Source organism: Schistocerca piceifrons, chromosome X (assembly GCF_021461385.2).
Source record: "Schistocerca piceifrons isolate TAMUIC-IGC-003096 chromosome X, iqSchPice1.1, whole genome shotgun sequence".
Taxonomy (NCBI): Eukaryota; Metazoa; Arthropoda; class Insecta; order Orthoptera; family Acrididae; genus Schistocerca; species Schistocerca piceifrons.
This window is the reverse complement of record NC_060149.1, coordinates 471,089,665-471,108,454: the sequence shown is the minus strand read 5'-3', so window position 1 is coordinate 471,108,454 and position 18,790 is coordinate 471,089,665. Positions and strand designations below refer to the sequence as shown.

At 41.9% G+C, this 18,790-nt stretch overlaps 1 protein-coding gene across 1 annotated transcript in view; it reads left to right on the top strand.

The window, feature by feature from the left end:
* Positions 1 to 14,507, top strand: part of LOC124722123 — a 402,152-nt gene extending 387,645 nt beyond the window's left edge. The window contains exon 4 of the mRNA XM_047247328.1: positions 13,605 to 14,507. Coding sequence (XP_047103284.1) covers positions 13,605 to 13,922 — 318 coding nt within the window. The 3' untranslated portion in view covers positions 13,923 to 14,507. The remainder of the gene's footprint in view (positions 1 to 13,604) is intronic.
* Positions 14,508 to 18,790: the final 4,283 nt, after the last annotated feature.

Here is an 18,790-nt window from a genome sequence, read left to right as displayed (position 1 = left end):
AAAAGTTTGCAATGTTGGAGATGGAATTTCTTGTTCTATGAGGACTATAGAATCATATCAACACTAACAAGTGATGCAAAGAAATCATTTCACAACAAGTTAATGGTGTTTACAAGGTTGTGATGACCAAAGTAGGGAAAAAGTAAACATTTTAGTAGACTGCAAAAGAATTATAGGCTTATACAGGATCTACAATACTAAATCAGCGTTTATTTTTATTCATTTCGTCGGGCATACGTCAGAGGAAGCTATAAATTTGAGATATAAATTACACACAAATTTGCTTTTAACAGTCAGTTTTCGCAGGTTCTTTTGGAATAGGTTTAGTGGTACTTATTTGAAAGTAAAATTTAATGGCCAAGTAATGAATTTGATCGCTATAAAGCATTCCATAAGACAAGCCAGCACTCTGATGTCCCAAACTTTACGCCATCAGTGTCAAATAGAATTTTAAATAGCTGTAGTTACTTTTAGTTAGGCTTCAAATATTCGGTTGCATTAATGATGCAGTATTTATAATTATTGGTGATTTGAAGTTATAAAGATGGAGATAGTTAAAAAAAAGTAACGCTACTGACGATGAAATTTTAACGTTGTAACAATTTCAAAACGTTTTGAAATATCCGCAGAGGGCAGCTTCCTCCAGCAAATGAGATCACAGAACCATACAAAAAGAAGGCAGTTGGGGTTTGTTATTTTAGGAAATTTGCATGGTACGGTAAATTCCAGTTTGACTATCAAAATTAACTTCCTGCTGACGACAGTAAGAGAACATAACGTGTGTAATTCGGACAGGTTACAAAGAGCAATGTTCACATATATTTACATCCTTAGCTTAACTAATTATTTTCATGTTGTTTCGCCACTTTTTTAGATCCTTGGAGACAAGACACAAGCGATACTCTGATGATTTCTTTGACGAGGAAATGCGCTGAGGGAACAAAAGTAATGGGAAGATACTGAATGTGGTGTCGGTAGTCAGCTGCTGTAGACTGTGCGGCGAATTCGTCTCCTTACACTCAAGGTAAACCTCGGTTGCAGATACTCAACATTCAAATCGGTGACGATCTTACTCCGTTAGACCGTCGATCGCCACTTACGGATCCGTGGAGATGTCGTGACGTAGAACCGCGCTGCGACTTGGCAGTGTGGAAATATTGTCTCTGCGATATCGAAGATCCACCCGATTCACAGCTGACCTCGGAACACAGATAGGCCTAAATGTTTAATATCCTATTTGCTATGGCCCACGCGTCTAGCACTGTTCATCGTTTCACGACCACAGACACGTTAAGTCGATCTTCCAATAGAACAACTCTCCTCACGAGTTTTGACCACTAAGTTAATATTTAGATAGTTTTCTATAGATGACCAACGTATGGTACTATATATCAATCGATTTTATGCTACATACAACGTTCGTCAAATGTGATTAAAAGGCTGTGAGTACTGAGCTATAGCCAAAGTACGTCATCTGCAGGTCAAAACACTCAAAATAAATCCGAAGTTTGGAAAAATATCCTGATATTACGGGGGATCAATCTACCTGCAAGAACATTCACTACATTTAAATACGGTTTGTGTGTGCAAAAGTCTGTTAGAAAAAACAAATCAATAAAAAAATTCTGAACGTTCGCTTGCTCAACATACAGAAAAATAACATAATCCAGCTGTCGCAGTTTCATGGTAATGTTTGCCGAGCTTGAGACAGACGACATGTGATACAAAGAAAAGACAACTTATTCACAATATACGTGAGACGACAGTTTTCATAGAAAGCGGGTAACTGACCTTTGAGCCTTCGCGCAGGGACAGGGACATACGCATGACATCTTCATGCTCGCTGCTCTATCCGTTCCCGCTCCACCTTTTCGCTCCCCTCCTCGCCCTACCACACCACACACACCACACCATTTCCTCTTGGAAATAAACCATAGAGAGAGCTTCTAATCCAGTACACACTTACTTTGCTCTCACAGTCACAACCTCATATTTTATAGCCATTAGAAACAAAACAGCTAATCAGCCCCAGAGCCGGCCGTCTTGGTCTAAGAAAGGCATTTGGCGCTAAAGCACGTCTATATCTCAACATTTATACCGAAGTAAAATATCACTTTAAATAAATTAAAAAACAGTTAGTATTATTTACGACAATACGAAATAATTAGTTCTAATATAGTAAAAACACACGTTGCTCACTTATTTGCATTACTGCTTTGACTTACGAGTTAACGTTCACCTGGCTACAAATAATGGGACTCTAATTAAATATCCGTACCCATTTGGTGCAACGTGTAAATAACCCTCTAAAACTAGGTGCCACAATGTTATTTCCGCGTTTAAATTGTCAGTATTACTTATCAAAATCCATTACGATATCTGTACTGTTACCAAAATCAACTGTTTTACGATCTCCATACGAAGGCAGAATGGACACTAAAATTATGTTAACTGCGACAATTTTATCTAAACGTCTGAAGCGTCTGCATTACTTACCAAAATACGTTGTGGTATGGATACTACTTGTGCAGCTTACAGCTTACAGGTTAAATGCGTTTGGTGCCCAAACATGACTGTTGTTTGTTCTTTGTAGGCTTTTGGCACACGACACTGAACCGACAAATTACGTGCCACAAGGATAATTTCCTCGTTTAATTATCTGTATTATTTGTGTAAATACGTGATGATTTGTTACATACCAAAACTCAACTATGATTCGATTTTAATACCAACTTGCTGCAAGGCATAACTGAGCTTCAAATTAAGTGTCATAATATAATTTTCACGTACAAAATGTCTGAACTATTTATAAAAGAAACTCATTTCCGTTTCGCTAAAACTGATAAATGGTTACTAGAGTCAGATAAATTGGGCGCAGCATATGCAATGATCTGAGCCTACCTCCCCGCTACAGGTATCCATACAACGCCAGACACAACATTTATGTCGTACATTGAACACTCTGTACAATGTTTTATACAGCCAAAAGCATTTGGGAATTTTAAATACGGTTTGTATTTCCTGCATAGTAACATTTTTAGGACATTCGTCATCCGCTTGGGTACAAGATGGCTACTCCTTCCCAGATCCTTACAGAATTTACGTTTACAATTTTAGTAAACGAATAGTCATTACATGTCGTCATTTCAACAGTTTGAAATTATGCAGACGGCTTTCCTTTTAGTAGGTACACTATGTCGAGACCGCAATGGTTAGGTACAATGTAACCATCCTTTTTAAGAACATCCAAATGCTAATGGAGGTTTATAAATAGATGTTTTTGTGTATCCTCTGAAACAGTAAATGTCGTTGGATGCATCCTCTCCTTTAAGTAGTTTGACCTACAGCAACTTTCCATTGATATTTACTGAATATTCCTCAGGCATATCCAGAATTTTCATACACTAAAATTAACGTAATTTTTGGGCCATGCTTGTAAAACTGCAATGGCTCGCTCTTTTTCCATTAACAGTTTAAATTTGTTCTTCATGGCAGTCGTATTCGTCAAACTCTGCAGTTTATATTTTCTGAGTTTGATCCTTCCGATTTCTAGTTTTGTTTTGTGCACTCATAACAAATGAACTGCACTTAAAGTAGCAATATCTATATTTGGGAATGGGCTAACCATCTTCCATTCATTTTGTCGGTATCTTAAGACCTGCTGAATAATGTTATTCGTGGGAACCAATCATAACTCAAGAATATCTAGTTTTGAGGTACTTGTGGATATATACAATATAACAATTGTTTTGTCCTTGTTAGAACGTATACTAACAATTTCCACACGGTTCGCAGGTGCATAATTATATCTATTGACAGACATAACATAGTTCCTAACATTTTCTCTGTCTTGATTCTTCGGAAGGTTTACATGTACACCAGTCAACTTTCATGTATTCTTATTGCCCCCAGCAGAGAGATTGCAGAACTCTGTCAAACACAACACAGCATCTCTTCAAGAAGCTATAAAAAATTTATGCCTCCAGGAACACACAGTCTCAGAGTACAGCGGAGCACATTCTAACTACTATTCTTGGGCACTTAATACACTTTGACATTCAGTACACTCTGACACTCTTCCACAAGTACTAACATAATATCAGTTTTATAGTAGTAAATCATAGTTTGGAGTCTGGTACTACCAAGCTCTGTGAAGACGTAAAAGCAGATGTATACGTCCTTGTAGATGCGCATCAGGGCGTTTCATCACATCGATAATATGGCTACCGAGATATTAGTTCGCTACTGGGTTTGAGATTTTCGATATAGATTTGTTATATAACATCAGGGTGCATGTTAAACTGTGTTTCCTACTGTCATATCGTTATCCACATTCATTGGTAGTCTTGCACACAGACTCCGTGGTTTGAGGTTAGGTAATCAAACACTTCCATATTCTTAAAATTACTAACGAAGTGTTGCGTTATATCGATGGCAATAAGGTAATAATAGTCTAGATGGAGATGCTCTATTTTATATGGTGTAGCCGCTGGAATTTTATATTGTCATGAAATGGCTCGTACTGCTTTCCTACCGCTTTTTCCTAATATGCCTCTTGCTCTCACACTGTCTTTCTCTTGTAAGAGAAATGCTAGTTTCACCTTGACATAATACTCCACTGAGACGAATTTCGAGAATTTACTAAGTAGATAACTGTTAAATGCAAACACACATCTTTCTTTATCATTACACACTGTCTCTTCTCTAACTGTTCTTGGCATCCCACCGGTATACATTGTCCCCTCCCCCGCCCCATCATCCCTCTGGCAACATGCTGATACTTACGCAGCCTCCATCTCTGTAGGGTACAAGCAAGTGTAAACACGTGAAGAAGTGTCCACTTACAGAGTTTTTACGCCCAGGAGGGTACGGAATGTTTTAAAAATATTATTATGTACTAAATAAAAGGTACATTTATAGCTCCCCGATGCTCCCAGTCAGACAAAGTGTTATGTTGGGTGTTTCACTTACGACATAAATGTTATGCCCCATATTGTGTAGATTCAAGCAGTGGGAACACATGCTCCTGTCATGAGATTAACTGCTCCGTGATCATCAGACTCTGGTCGGTGATTTATCGGTTTTACCCGAATGACAAATGAAACACCCAATTTACACGTGAAAATAGCGTTGTACCAATTAAACTGATTGTCACTCATTCCTTGCAGCAGGTTGCTGCAGTTATCGAACCGCAATCATGCTTTGCAGTAGAACAAAACCTTACCAATTTTCATGAATAATATAGACAGTTTACACGTAGAAATAACATTGCAGCTCTTCATTTGTTTGTTCATTGAACCTTGCGCCAGGAAGTACAGAGATAGAATAACCATTTGATCTTGGTGTCAGGTGCAGATAAGCCTTTAAGTTACACTAGTAATGCCAATAAGTCAGTCACTTATCCTTTCTAGTGTTATAGAACAGATATTTACAAATTTTTCAGATAATATAGAAAATGTTTGGATTATTTAAAGCGGTATTTCAGTTTTGTTTCACAAATGGAATAATAGTCATGTTTTGACGTCAAATACACCTCAACCTGAAAATTACATCAGTAATGCCAATAATGGACCATGTGATTTTTGTAATGTTACAGAACAAATCTTCATGTATTTTTGGTAACTAATATATACAATTGTTGACCTTTTCAACCCTCGAAATACCGGTGATACCGGAAATAGGCACACAGATTGATAAAATGATGTGACTGGGGCCGGGCGCGGTGGCCGAGCGGTACTAGGAGCTTCAGTCCAGAACCGCACGACTGCTAAGGTCGCAGGTTCGAATCCTGCCTCGGGCATGGATGTGTGTGATGTCCATAGGTTAGTTAGGTTTAAGTAGTTCTGAGTTATAGGGGACTGATGACCTCAGATATTAAGTCCCATAGTGCTCAGAGCCATTTTAACCATTTGTGAGTGCGGGCCAGGTGTACCATAAAATGTAACATAAATAACTGAACTTTTTGTATGTACTTCGGTAAATTATGTATTCACTTTAGACGTTGAAATAACATTGTACACTTAATTTTGGGATGCATTGTATCCTACACCAAATTGCTGTAAATACTGAACAGCTTTCATGTTTGAGTGTCATCTATACCTCAACCTACAAGTTAAGCAAGTGATCTGTTTCGGAAATCTTACGAAAATCAATTTGAGTGAATCTGCAGGGTCCTATTGAAAGGCTCGGTACCAGTAAGGAAACAGCATACCATGGTGGTTGGTATTGTTTTCTATTGGACGAATCTAGAAGTCCAAGGTCACTTCTGCTACCTATTTCTGAGAGAACTCTAAGTCTGTTAGGTTGTCATCACTCGATGGACGTAAACGGCTGATGTCTTCGAGCAAACGTGTCCCTGCTGTCAAGTCCTTCTCCTTCACACAACGAAACTCATGTAACGATCATCGTCATCTTGATTAAGGTTAATAATTAATAATTGAAAGGAGGTACACTGAAATTAAAACCACAAAAAACATTCCATACGTAGTTGATAATATGACGTAATTTCTATACCTCTCTCTCACGTAAGCATACGGAAAATAGTTATTCAGTTTTAGCAAACATGAATTAATAACTTATCTTCTAAATAAAATTATAACATCATTTCACGTTTCCGTGAATTTAAGTCATACAATTATAGAAAAAGTATCACTTCTTTTGCTGTCAAATAAAACACTTTCAACGGATAAAGGATATTTTCCCCTCTGTAATTGCGGTCATATACGTCTATAAATGTAGAATTACACTGTATAAATATACTGAATGGAATAAGTGCATTAATTGTTAGTTTGCATATATCCCTTGCAGGAAACCTGTGTTTTCAATTTGTTAGCGAGTATGTTAATACTGTAATGACGATTCTTCAGAATTTTCACTTTCTCAAGTGATCCACATCTGATGTATCTCTCGAAAAACAGATTCAGAATTGTTTATAGAAGTGAATGTCTTGGCGTGTAGTATATTTCTCTTTCTTGCTTAAAAATTATCCCTGTGTTCTGAAAGACTTATCTACAGTTTCTTAACAAACGATACTATTTATTCAATTAGAAGTACGATGATCGTTGAACTGAATCACAGAAAGAAGAAAGAATACATTAGTAAAAATAACTAATTCGCCTTCAGAGTTAAGTATAGTAGCAACAACACATTTTATACATCGTTTGTGGGTATCTTTTTTATGTTCTCTTCATCCTTTGTTGCTGCACAAATTGAGGTATCACCATCGACTTCCTTAAATGCTTGTACATCATTGTGTTAACACTGTCCTCGCTAATCCTCAAACCCTTAGGTACCGATCACGTAATGCCTGGACTGCTAGCTCGTCCAATCTCTGGAATTGGTAATGTGACTACCGGCCCAGACTACGTTTGTCACCAACAGATACCTGTTCACCTCGAAACTAATCGCGAAATTATTTCCTGCTCACAAATTATGTTCCTTACATTAGCGCATTCATGGCGTGTGTCTCTGCTCATGATCAGTTTATAACAGAATTTGCTATTTACGAAATTGTAGCATGCTGCAGGTGAAAAGTAAGTCCACAACTTGTCTTGTAATTGAAGTAAGTAGTTGTAGCCTCGTCATAAACTGCATTCGAATACCTGTGTCCATTTTCAAATCAACCGTGCTGTAAGTGTGACAAATACAGGCGATAGGCAATGTACAGAAACTGACCCTGCACTAATCAAAACGGTATATGGCCGAATTAACAACAGCAAGTTAAACCACATAGGATGGACCTTAGAGAATTTCGTTATGTTACGAAACTCGGTGTCTACTGATGTACTGCACAATAAGAAGTTTTCACACGCACTGCATCCGACTTTCCACAGCACAGATACCGTTTCAGTACAGTGTATTCAATGAGCAGCCGGATAAATGCGATTTCAACAACCGTAGTTATTTGTTGTGGGAGAATTTTGGGAAAGGGGACAGCATATAGTACGCTAGTACGACCTATTCTTGAGTATTGCCGAGTCTTTGGGATCGTTACCAGGTCGGATTCAAGGAAACTATCGAAACAATTCAGAGATGAGAAAACTTAGGGAAGCGGCATTTGAAGCAGATTGCTGAGCAATTCTACGGCCGTCGATATACACTTGGCGTAAAGACCACGAAGATAAAATATAAGACACTAGGGAGCCTACTGAGGCATATAAGACAGTCGTTTTTATCTAGGTCTGATCGCAAGTGGAACAGGAAAGGAAATGAATAGTAGTGGCACAGGGTAGCCTCCTCCAGGGGCCGTACGATGGGTTGCGGAGTATTTATGTAGACGTAGATAATACAATGGGTAGCCATAAAGTTGTAAATACCACCTCTAAAAATTAAGTTACGTAATTATTTATATGGTTCTTTGCAGGTAAATATGTACTGTTCAGGTACACAAATCCTCGCCCCGCAGTACAGTAGCACTCCGCTAGAGAAGACAAAACAAAACAATAACGATGAAGTGGAGGTGGGCTACGACAGTTTTTTTTGGCTACTCTAGTAGCGTGCTACAGTACTGTGGCACAAGACTTTCAGTGTGTACCAGAATTGTAGGTGTGTACCAACAAACAAACTATATATTAATTATTTTATTCACGGCTTTAACTTTCAGCAACTGTAGTATATACACTCCTGGAAATTGAAATAAGAACACCGTGAATTCATTGTCCCAGGAAGGGGAAACTTTATTGACACATTCCTGGGGTCAGATACATCACATGATCACACTGACAGAACCACAGGCACATAGACACAGGCAACAGAGCATGCACAATGTCGGCACTAGTACAGTGTATATCCACCTTTCGCAGCAATGTAGGCTGCTATTCTCCCATGGAGACGATCGTAGAGATGCTGGATGTAGTCCTGTGGAACGGCTTGCCATGCCATTTCCACCTGGCGCCTCAGTTGGACCAGCGTTCGTGCTGGACGTGCAGACCGCGTGAGACGACGCTTCATCCAGTCCCAAACATGCTCAATGGGGGACAGATCCGGAGATCTTGCTGGCCAGGGTAGTTGACTTACACCTTCTAGAGCACGTTGGGTGGCACGGGATACATGCGGACGTGCATTGTCCTGTTGGAACAGCAAGTTCCCTTGCCGGTCTAGGAATGGTAGAACGATGGGTTCGATGACGGTTTGGATGTACCGTGCACTATTCAGTGTCCCCTCGACGATCACCAGTGGTGTGCGGCCAGTGTAGGAGATCGCTCCCCACACCATGATGCCGGGTGTTGGCCCTGTGTGCCTCGGTCGTATGCAGTCCTGATTGTGGCGCTCACCTGCACGGCGCCAAACACGCATACGACCATCATTGGCACCAAGGCAGAAGCGACTCTCATCGCTGAAGACGACACGTCTCCATTCGTCCCTCCATTCACGCCTGTCGCGACACCACTGGAGGCGGGCTGCACGATGTTGGGGCGTGAGCGGAAGACGGCCTAACGGTGTGCGGGACCGTAGCCCAGCTTCATGGAGACGGTTGCGAATGGTCCTCGCCGATACCCCAGGAGCAACAGTGTCCCTAATTTGCTGGGAAGTGGCGGTGCGGTCCCCTACGGCACTGCGTAGGATCCTACGGTCTTGGCGTGCATCCGTGCGTCGCAGCGATCCGGTCCCAGGTCGACGGGCACGTGCACCTTCCGCCGACCACTGGCGACAACATCGATGTACTGTGGAGACCTCACGCCCCACGTGTTGAGCAATTCGGCGGTACGTCCACCCGGCCTCCCGCATGCCCACTATACGCCCTCGCTCAAAGTCCGTCAACTGCACATACGGTTCACGTCCACGCTGTCGCGGCATGCTACCAGTGTTAAAGACTGCGATGGAGCTCCGTATGCCACGGCAAACTGGCTGACACTGACGGCGGCGGTGCACAAATGCTGCGCAGCTAGCGCCATTCGACGGCCAACACCGCGGTTCCTGGTGTGTCCGCTGTGCCGTGCGTGTGATCATTGCTTGTACAGCCCTCTCGCAGTGTCCGGAACAAGTATGGTGGGTCTGACACACCGGTGTCAATGTGTTCTTTTTTCCATTTACAGGAGTGTATTTTTCAGAATAAAATTTGGTCGTCATTTGCAAATATATTTTTAATTATCCTCTACTGGTTTCAACAAATTGCTTTTTCAGCTCCAGAAGCTTAGTGTTTGTTTAGCAGATGTTAATATGTTTTTCATAGAAGCATAATATCATGACATGACCAGAAATATACATGTATTAAGTGGTTATTGTAAACACAGATCGACAATTTACACTAACTAAATCACATCTATGTATATATCAAACTGTTCTGCTTGTCATATACGTAGATCATTCAGCTGTTGTGCTTGAAATATACAGGGTGACACAGAATAACGGGAATGTATGACATGAGTAGTGGCAGCAATGGGCAGGTGGCAGCACTGCGGATTCGTAACAGTTAGCGAGTAAACAGTCCGCCATTTCAGTAATCATTGATCAGTGGAACGAACAACAGCGTGCGTTAGTCATAAAAATGTTTTATAAGAACAATAATACACTCCCGGAAATGGAAAAAAGAACACATTGATACCGGTGTGTCAGACCCACCATACTTGCTTCGGACACTGCGAGAGGGCTGTACAAGCAATGATCACACGCACGGCACAGCGGACACACCAGGAACCGCGATGTTGGCCGTCGAATGGCGCTAGCTGCGCAGCATTTGTGCACCGCCGCCGTCAGTGTCAGCCAGTTTGCCGTGGCATACGGAGCTCCATCGCAGTCTTTAACACTGGTAGCATGCCGCGACAGCGTGGACGTGAACCGTATGTGCAGTTGACGGACTTTGAGCGAGGGCGTATAGTGGGTATGCGGGAGGCCGGGTGGACGTACCGCCGAATTGCTCAACACGTGGGGCGTGAGGTCTCCACAGTACATCGATGTTGTCCCCAGTGGTCGGCGGAAGGTGTACGTGCCCGTCGACCTGGGACCGGACCGCAGCGACGCACGGATGCACGCCAAGACCGTAGGATCCTACGCAGTGCCGTAGGGGACCGCACCGCCACTTCCCAGCAAATTAGGGACACTGTTGCTCCTGGGGTATCGGCGAGGACCATTCGCAACCGTCTCCATGAAGCTGGGCTACGGTCCCGCACACCGTTAGGCCGTCTTCCGCTCACGCCCCAACATCGTGCAGCCCGCCTCCAGTGGTGTCGCGACAGGCGTGAATGGAGGGACGAATGGAGACGTGTCGTCTTCAGCGATGAGAGTCGCTTCTGCCTTGGTGCCAATGATGGTCGTATGCGTGTTTGGCGCCCTGCAGGTGAGCGCCACAATCAGGACTGCATACGACCGAGGCACACAGGGCCAACACCCGGCATCATGGTGTGGGGAGCGATCTCCTACACTGGCCGTACACCACTGGTGATCGTCGAGGGGACACTGAATAGTGCACGGTACATCCAAACCGTCATCGAACCCATCGTTCTACCATTCCTAGATCGGCAAGGGAACTTGCTGTTCCAACAGGACAATGCACGTCCGCATGTATCCCGTGCCACCCAACGTGCTCTAGAAGGTGTAAGTCAACTACCCTGACCAGCAAGATCTCCCGATCTGTCCCCCATTGAGCATGTTTGGGACTGGATGAAGCGTCGTCTCACGCGGTCTGCACGTCCAGCACGAACGCTGGTCCAACTGAGGCGCCAGGTGGAAATGGCATGGCAAGCCGTTCCACAGGACTACATCCAGCATCTCTACGATCGTCTCCATGGGAGAATAGCAGCCTGCATTGCTGCGAAAGGTGGATACACACTGTACTAGTGCCGACAATGTGCATGCTCTGTTGCCTGTGTCTATGTGCCTGTGGTTCTGTCAGTGTGACCATGTGATGTATCTGACCCCAGGAATGTGTCAATAAAGTTTTGCCCTTCCTGGGACAATGAATTCGCGGTGTTCTTATTTCAATTTCCAGGAGTGTAGTTTGGTGGCGGCGCAGAGGTAGTTTCGAAGTTTTTATGATTTAGGACCTCATGATGCCGTTCCGTCGAAACACGCGATAAAATGTTGGATTAATAACTTAGAAGAGACTGGATCTGCCCTCAAGAAGAAACCAACAGAACGACCAAGAAGTGTGTGTTTTCCAGCGAACATTAACGTGGTATACCAGTCTGTCTTACGTAGCCCACGGCTCTCAGTTCGTAAGCAGGCAGCAGTGGTTGGAATGTCCCGGGAGAGTGTTCGCAGAATTCTTCGTCTTGATTTAAAATTTCATCTGTACGAACTACAAATGGTGCAGTGATTGAAGGACAACGATTACTGGATACGATTAGGATTCTGTCAACAGCTGATATAAAAAAGTAAACAATGTCGATGAATCTATAAATAAGTTGTGGATGTCAGATGAGGCACAATTGCATCTCACAGATCATATGAATAAACAGAACTACAGTTACTGGGCCAACGCAAATCCTAACGACGTTCATGTGCGCCCTTTACACGCTAGTAAAGTGACAGTATGAAGTGGTGTTTCATCACATGGAATTATAGGACCGTATTTTTTCGCAAATGAACAAGGATACACTGCAACTGTAAATGCTGATCGTTACTTCGAGATGTTACGAACTTCCGTTACACCTACATCGAACTGCTTTCCAAACGTTCAAGAAGCCTGGTTTCAACATGGCGGAGCGACGTCACACAGTGCACGGTAATCAATGGCATATGTGCGAGAATGGTTTGGCAGCCGTGTGACCTCTCGATTCGGTGACATTCCCTGCCCCCTAGATCGCCAGATCTATCCGTTTGTGATTTTTTCTTGTGGGGCTACCTCAAGAGCAAAGCCTACACGACTCGACCAAGAACCCTGGATCATTAAAATAGAGAATTCGGGATGCAATTCACAGTATCCCAGCTGAGATGTTGCAGCGGTCAATGAGGAATCTCAACAGCATATTTCACGAATGTATTCGTACAGGAGGATGCCATCTAAAGGACGTAATTTAAAAAAAAATGATAAATGCCATCAATGTTTCGTAAATGGTAAAGATGTAAGGTTTCAATTACTACGAATGCAATTTCTTTCCTTCATCGCTTCTAGTTTTATTGGATTGTGGAAATGTTCCCTTTTTTCTGTGTCACCCTGTCATCGATGGTTCAGTTACTGTAAATTGTCAACCTGTGTTTACAATAATCACATGCAATATGTACATATTTGGACATATCAAGACATTATGCTCCTGTGAAGAACATGTTGACATCTGTAAATCAGTATTAAACTTCTGAAACTGACAAATTAATCTGCCGAAACAGGTAAAGTATAACTGAAAATATATTTGCAACTGACGACTAAATGTTTTTTTGAAAAATATATATTAACCATGAACTTTATTTTTTCGAGGTCATAATTAAAACAGTCAGTTCACGAAGCGCTTTTAACCATAGCAACACTAACGCAAATGCCATTCATTGTAGACTTGACACCTACTACATAGATTCAAATATTTGCAAAATTAAAATATTTGTGGAATTTGTAAGAGAATTCATGAAAAGTATAATTTCATCGAAATTTTGCAGTATAAAGTAACTGACTGGTCTGCTGTTCATAATGTTACATTCCACTTAATCGAGTAAAACTTTTGTACTGTTGACAGGCATGGTCTTGGCGCGACGCAGGTCGCGAGTCGTGTTCGGGTAACGAGCGCCGGGAGGCTCCGGGCTACGTGCGCGATGCCTCGTCCGGCCGGTGGCTGGTGGTGGTGCAGACGGAGAGCATGCCGCAGCAGGTGCACGTGCAGGTGTGCGCGCGCCGCTGCCGCCACACGTGCTCGCAGCGCTGGGGCTACGCGCACCTCGTCACGTGGGACCCCGACGCGCCGTCGCTGTGTCCTCGTCTCGCCGTCGCGCGGCTGCCAACCTCCTGCCACTGCGCCGCTGTCGTTGGCGATGGCGTGCAGCTGCCTCCGCTCTAGATGCTGCCACGTATAGGGTTGTGTTACTCGTTTTCGTGTCACTCATTTGCGTCACAAAGTAAAATTTGCTGACGTGTAGCACATTTCAGTGGATTCATACGGTATCCACAGTCTTGGATCACACTATGGTTTTTGGGACTGCTGTAGTGAAACAATTACAGACCTCAAGGAGTATTCGGTACCTTATACGTGGTTTAAGGAAAGCGAAAATCGAGTGAGTGAGAGCGAATAAACAATAGTGTGTGTTGTATTGTGCTGTTCGAGTGAAAGTCATGTTCTATGTGTATGGCCTTTCTAAGGCTGTGGAGGCAGCTTGCCTCAGTGTTAAATAAGAGAATCTTTGGTGTTCATTACTTTACTCTCGTATACACTGATATTGAAGTTTTACTTATGCACACGCCATTTGAATTTTTAAAGATTTTTGTTTGCTTCGTTAAATGAAAAGTTGGTGAACAGTGATAAAATCAGTTCCCATTCACATATCATTAATACGTAATCGCAATCTTGTATCAATCACAAATAACATAGTAAATTGGAACAACATCTTTGCATGAATTTATTCCGTAGCTCTGTGTTATGTATATGGTAAGGGACCCATTATTTTTTCCATTGCATTATACCTCAACTTTACATCTGTGACTTATCCTTCGGTCTACGAATTTAATGTATCATTGTTTAAATTGGCCAGTTATTGTAGGAGCTCAGAAATCAATTACAAGAAAATTAATATGTATGATAGACTTCATTGGTTGTTAGGTTGTGTAACCTAAGACAGATCACTCCATTTCCCTCAGCAGACAAAGGCAATATATATAATTTTCTTACTCATTAGGATCTGTGGTTTTGTAAGTTAAAATGCAGCAGCCGTACATGTTTCGCAGAGCAAGTTATTGTTTGTTTCCCAAAAATTCAATTATAGTGACGTGTCAAATGGTACTCACTACTTAGTTTGTATAGGATACCCAGTTGTCTGTCGTAGGAGTTGTTAGGTACATTTCCTCTGATGCAACAGTAGATATTTTCCATTTTATTTCGCAGTATGGTGATTGAGTCACCCCAAACACATGCTGCTCATCACATGTTTCATGCGTTCGCCAATATCAGAAAACGTTGGTATATAATCCGTTACAAACCAAAAGTTAGTCCAAGTGGAATTGTATGCCCTCAATCGACAGACTGGTTTCAAGTTAGTGGAGCGTGATATTAGTTTTAAAAGAGTGTATTAAAAAGTACAGTATAGCACGGAGAATAATCAGTGCTCGATAAGCGATAGAATATCGTAGTTCATCGAGTGCCAAACAATGGCACACAGACTGTCTGCTGGTTTTTGGTCAATATTAAACACGTCTTTAAAACACCTATTGCAGTAGACTAGTATGCGAACATTCTATTGAATAGCATGATAAAATTTGACTTTAACGAGAATAAAACCAATGTGTCCCGCAGACAGTGGACGTTGCGTGAAACATATGACGAGCAGTATTTGTTTGAGATAATTCCACTTACATACTACAGAAACGAAATAACAGATATCTGCTGAAACACAAGAAAATATTCTCTTGACAGCTCTTATGAGAGCCACCAGGTACAGGAATCAGCATACTTTTAAGACTGAAGTTCTAATAGCATCATTATGTTGTTTGTAGTCCACAGTATAAACTAACTGTCACAGTGATGTGGATATCTCTTCATGTCTGACACAGCCAAAACATCCCTATAAATTCATACAACGAAGAAGGGACACTATCAGATACGACGCTTACATTAAAATGATGAACCATGTAGTCAATAGCTCAGAAGTTTCATGTGCGTTACTTATGCTAAGGGAAGAGTAATGAATATTTATATGCGTAATAAAGCAATCTCATTGAAATACTTGTTCTGCTTCATGAACTGGTGTCCAGTGTCGACGATTATCAGACATTCCCTAAAATTACAGAAAACCGACGCCCATCAGCGGCTTCCACAATCGACGCTATCGAATCTACATGAATTTCGACTAGTATGTTGTAAAGCACACCTTTAACGGACCTTGCAAGTAGGAGATGTTCATTACTGCTGTATTAGGTGACGGAACTGATCCAATAACGTGATATGTAAGAACATTTGCACTTCAACCAACTAGTAGATCAGTGTGTATCCAAAATGTAGAAAAAAGTTTAATAAACAAATACCGGTACATAAAATATTTCAGAATAATTGGGGAAGATGTGTGTCAGGAAATCAGGTCTCACCAGCACTAAAAGTTATGCATCAATCTAGCACCCAAAAGAAAGGCTTACAAATACGACAGCGAAGAGTTATCTGTTTAGGATGGACTACAATATATCCGAAGAAACTAGGTAACTTGAATCATTTACGATTCTGCGTCAAAATAAATGTCACAGTTACTAAAATGTCTAATTGTGTTATTAGAGTTCACAATATGTGGTATCGGTATAAACGTACATTTGTCTTCAGTTGTCATCATTTTAGGCTATGCTTCACTGTGACTATTATTGGTGTTAATTGTAACTACAAATTTACTGTTACTAGTCAAAATTTAAAATTTTTCCACTACACGTTTCAGGGGTTTAAACCTTTATCATCGTGTAGATTTATTTGATTTAATAAGTCATGTTCCTTTTGTTTGTAATTCTTTGGGTGGCCTAAGTGGTTCTAATGGCTCTAAGCACTATGGGACTTAACATCTGAGGTCATCAGTCCTCTAGAACTTAGAGCTACTTAAACGTAACTAACCTAAGGACACCACACACATCCATGCTCGAGGCAGGATTCGAACCTGCGACCTTAGCCGAAGCGCGGTTCCATACTGAAACGCCTAGAACCGCTCGGCCACACCGACCGGCCTTGGGTAGCCTGTGGCGCTATCTCTAGTGGTCACAAGTTCCATTTCCTTCCGTGTTGACAACACACACAGCATTTCATACACTTTGTAAACACTGAGACGATGACGTCTCGAATCTCCAGTAGTGACATGTTAATTTTTCTGTAGTGTTTCAATTACATACAACGTTATATAAACGTTGTACATGATGCAAATACGACATAGAACGAAGCCTTTGTCCACGGTAGAGAGTTCCTGAAGTTACTCTAATCTCATAGCCACAACACTTACATTTATAATTAATTAACATAAATCCATCTGATGATGGAGGTTTAAACGTCTGAAACGCATAGTGAAAATAAAATAAAATGTGACAATGCTAGTACACTTCTTCCTTCTATTGCCTTCACATTTCTCTCTGTAATTGATGGTTCGCTCCTGGATGCAAGTTGGTTACCGTTATATGCGTGCTGCCTTTCTTTGTTTCTTGAGAGGGGACCGCAATGACCTTATCTGTAAGCGCTTTGATTATATACACTGTTACAGTACCCTCGTAAGTAATGTAATTTCAAATGGTGCTCTACATTGTCTCCCCAATGCACCGAACATTCATACAACCTAGTGAAACTTTTAGGAAAGACCGTCTTTGGGATGTTGTAAAACTCGCTTGGCTCCTCAGCTTAAATGCGGATTATACCGTCAAGCGTTGCCCATCAAGTGCGTTTCACCATTTTGTCATTTTGAAGCAGATTCGCACTGACAACACACAGTCTCGCCTTCGGGGATGATTTTCTCCAGCGAAGAACGGTCCGTGTTAGGGATTTCAGTCATGTCGCGGCAGGCGTCCACACTTCGATGTTGTTGTCCGCGAGTCAGTGTTGGCAGGACAAATTTTGCACACACTTTTGCTTCCTGTAAATCATTCTGGAGAGCGTCTGTATCATTCGATTTAGAGATCTTACTCCGTTGCGGTCTGTGCCACACTGCGGCTATGTGTCCACGAATTAACATGCCATGGGTACAGTTGACTGGCGGAAGGCACAATTAACGATTATAGATGTTACTTCAAGCTGTAACCGTACTCACTACAGAGTTATTGTTTATACGCCAGGAATAATACAGTCTTGGAACAAATGGTATGCATTCTGATTACATTCAAAATCGGAAAAGATATCGACAGTAGGGTTCCTTTTGCATTATAAGCGCTAGGAATCGACTTGTTGACAAAGAGTCAACAGTCGGTATCCTGTATCGGAGATATCGAGATTTTTACGCGCCAAACAACGATAATTTGCTACCGAGTGGCGAGGGTGTGTTAAACAACATGCTAACTCGTATTTTCCACACTGGTAATTCTGAGCGGCAAATTCACTCAAGTATTGTGACTTTTCGTCCTACCACGAGATACAGCCAGCAACATCTATGGAATAATTTACGACATAAAAGTCACCAACATCGTACCTCCACAAACTGTCATAACAGAACAAAGACTGGAAATGTCACTTAGAAGTATTTGCAGCAAAACTGCAGCATTAAGTTTATCTTTGTTGAATGTAAACACTGGTAATATATAGGTAGGAAGCTGTGAGGAGGAGGGATATGGGGGCATGGGTGCAATTTTGATATTAAATTGATTTGCAGATTAATTAAACTGGTCAATTAATGAACCCCCGACCACACTCACCCGCACTCCAACCATGCCCCGGATGATGTCATGTGTTTTTCTCAGTCTGCACTGGGACCCCAATCCCCTTACCCCGTTCTCCACCGTCCCCCACCCCACCACCTCCACCACTTACCCTATTGGTGTGAATTTCGAATTTTGGTGTAAACTTCAAATTTTGGCGGAAATATCGAATTTGACGGAAATTTCGAATTTCGGTGGGAATTTCTATAGCCCATGGCTGTGAAGGCATCTCACCCCACCCCCCTCCCCCAAAACGAGAAATTCGTGGCAAATTAAAATTGGCGGTGCCCTTTCCAGGACCTGAACCCTGGTCCTCCTTGATGGAGAGCCCAATTGCACCCCAATAGCACAATT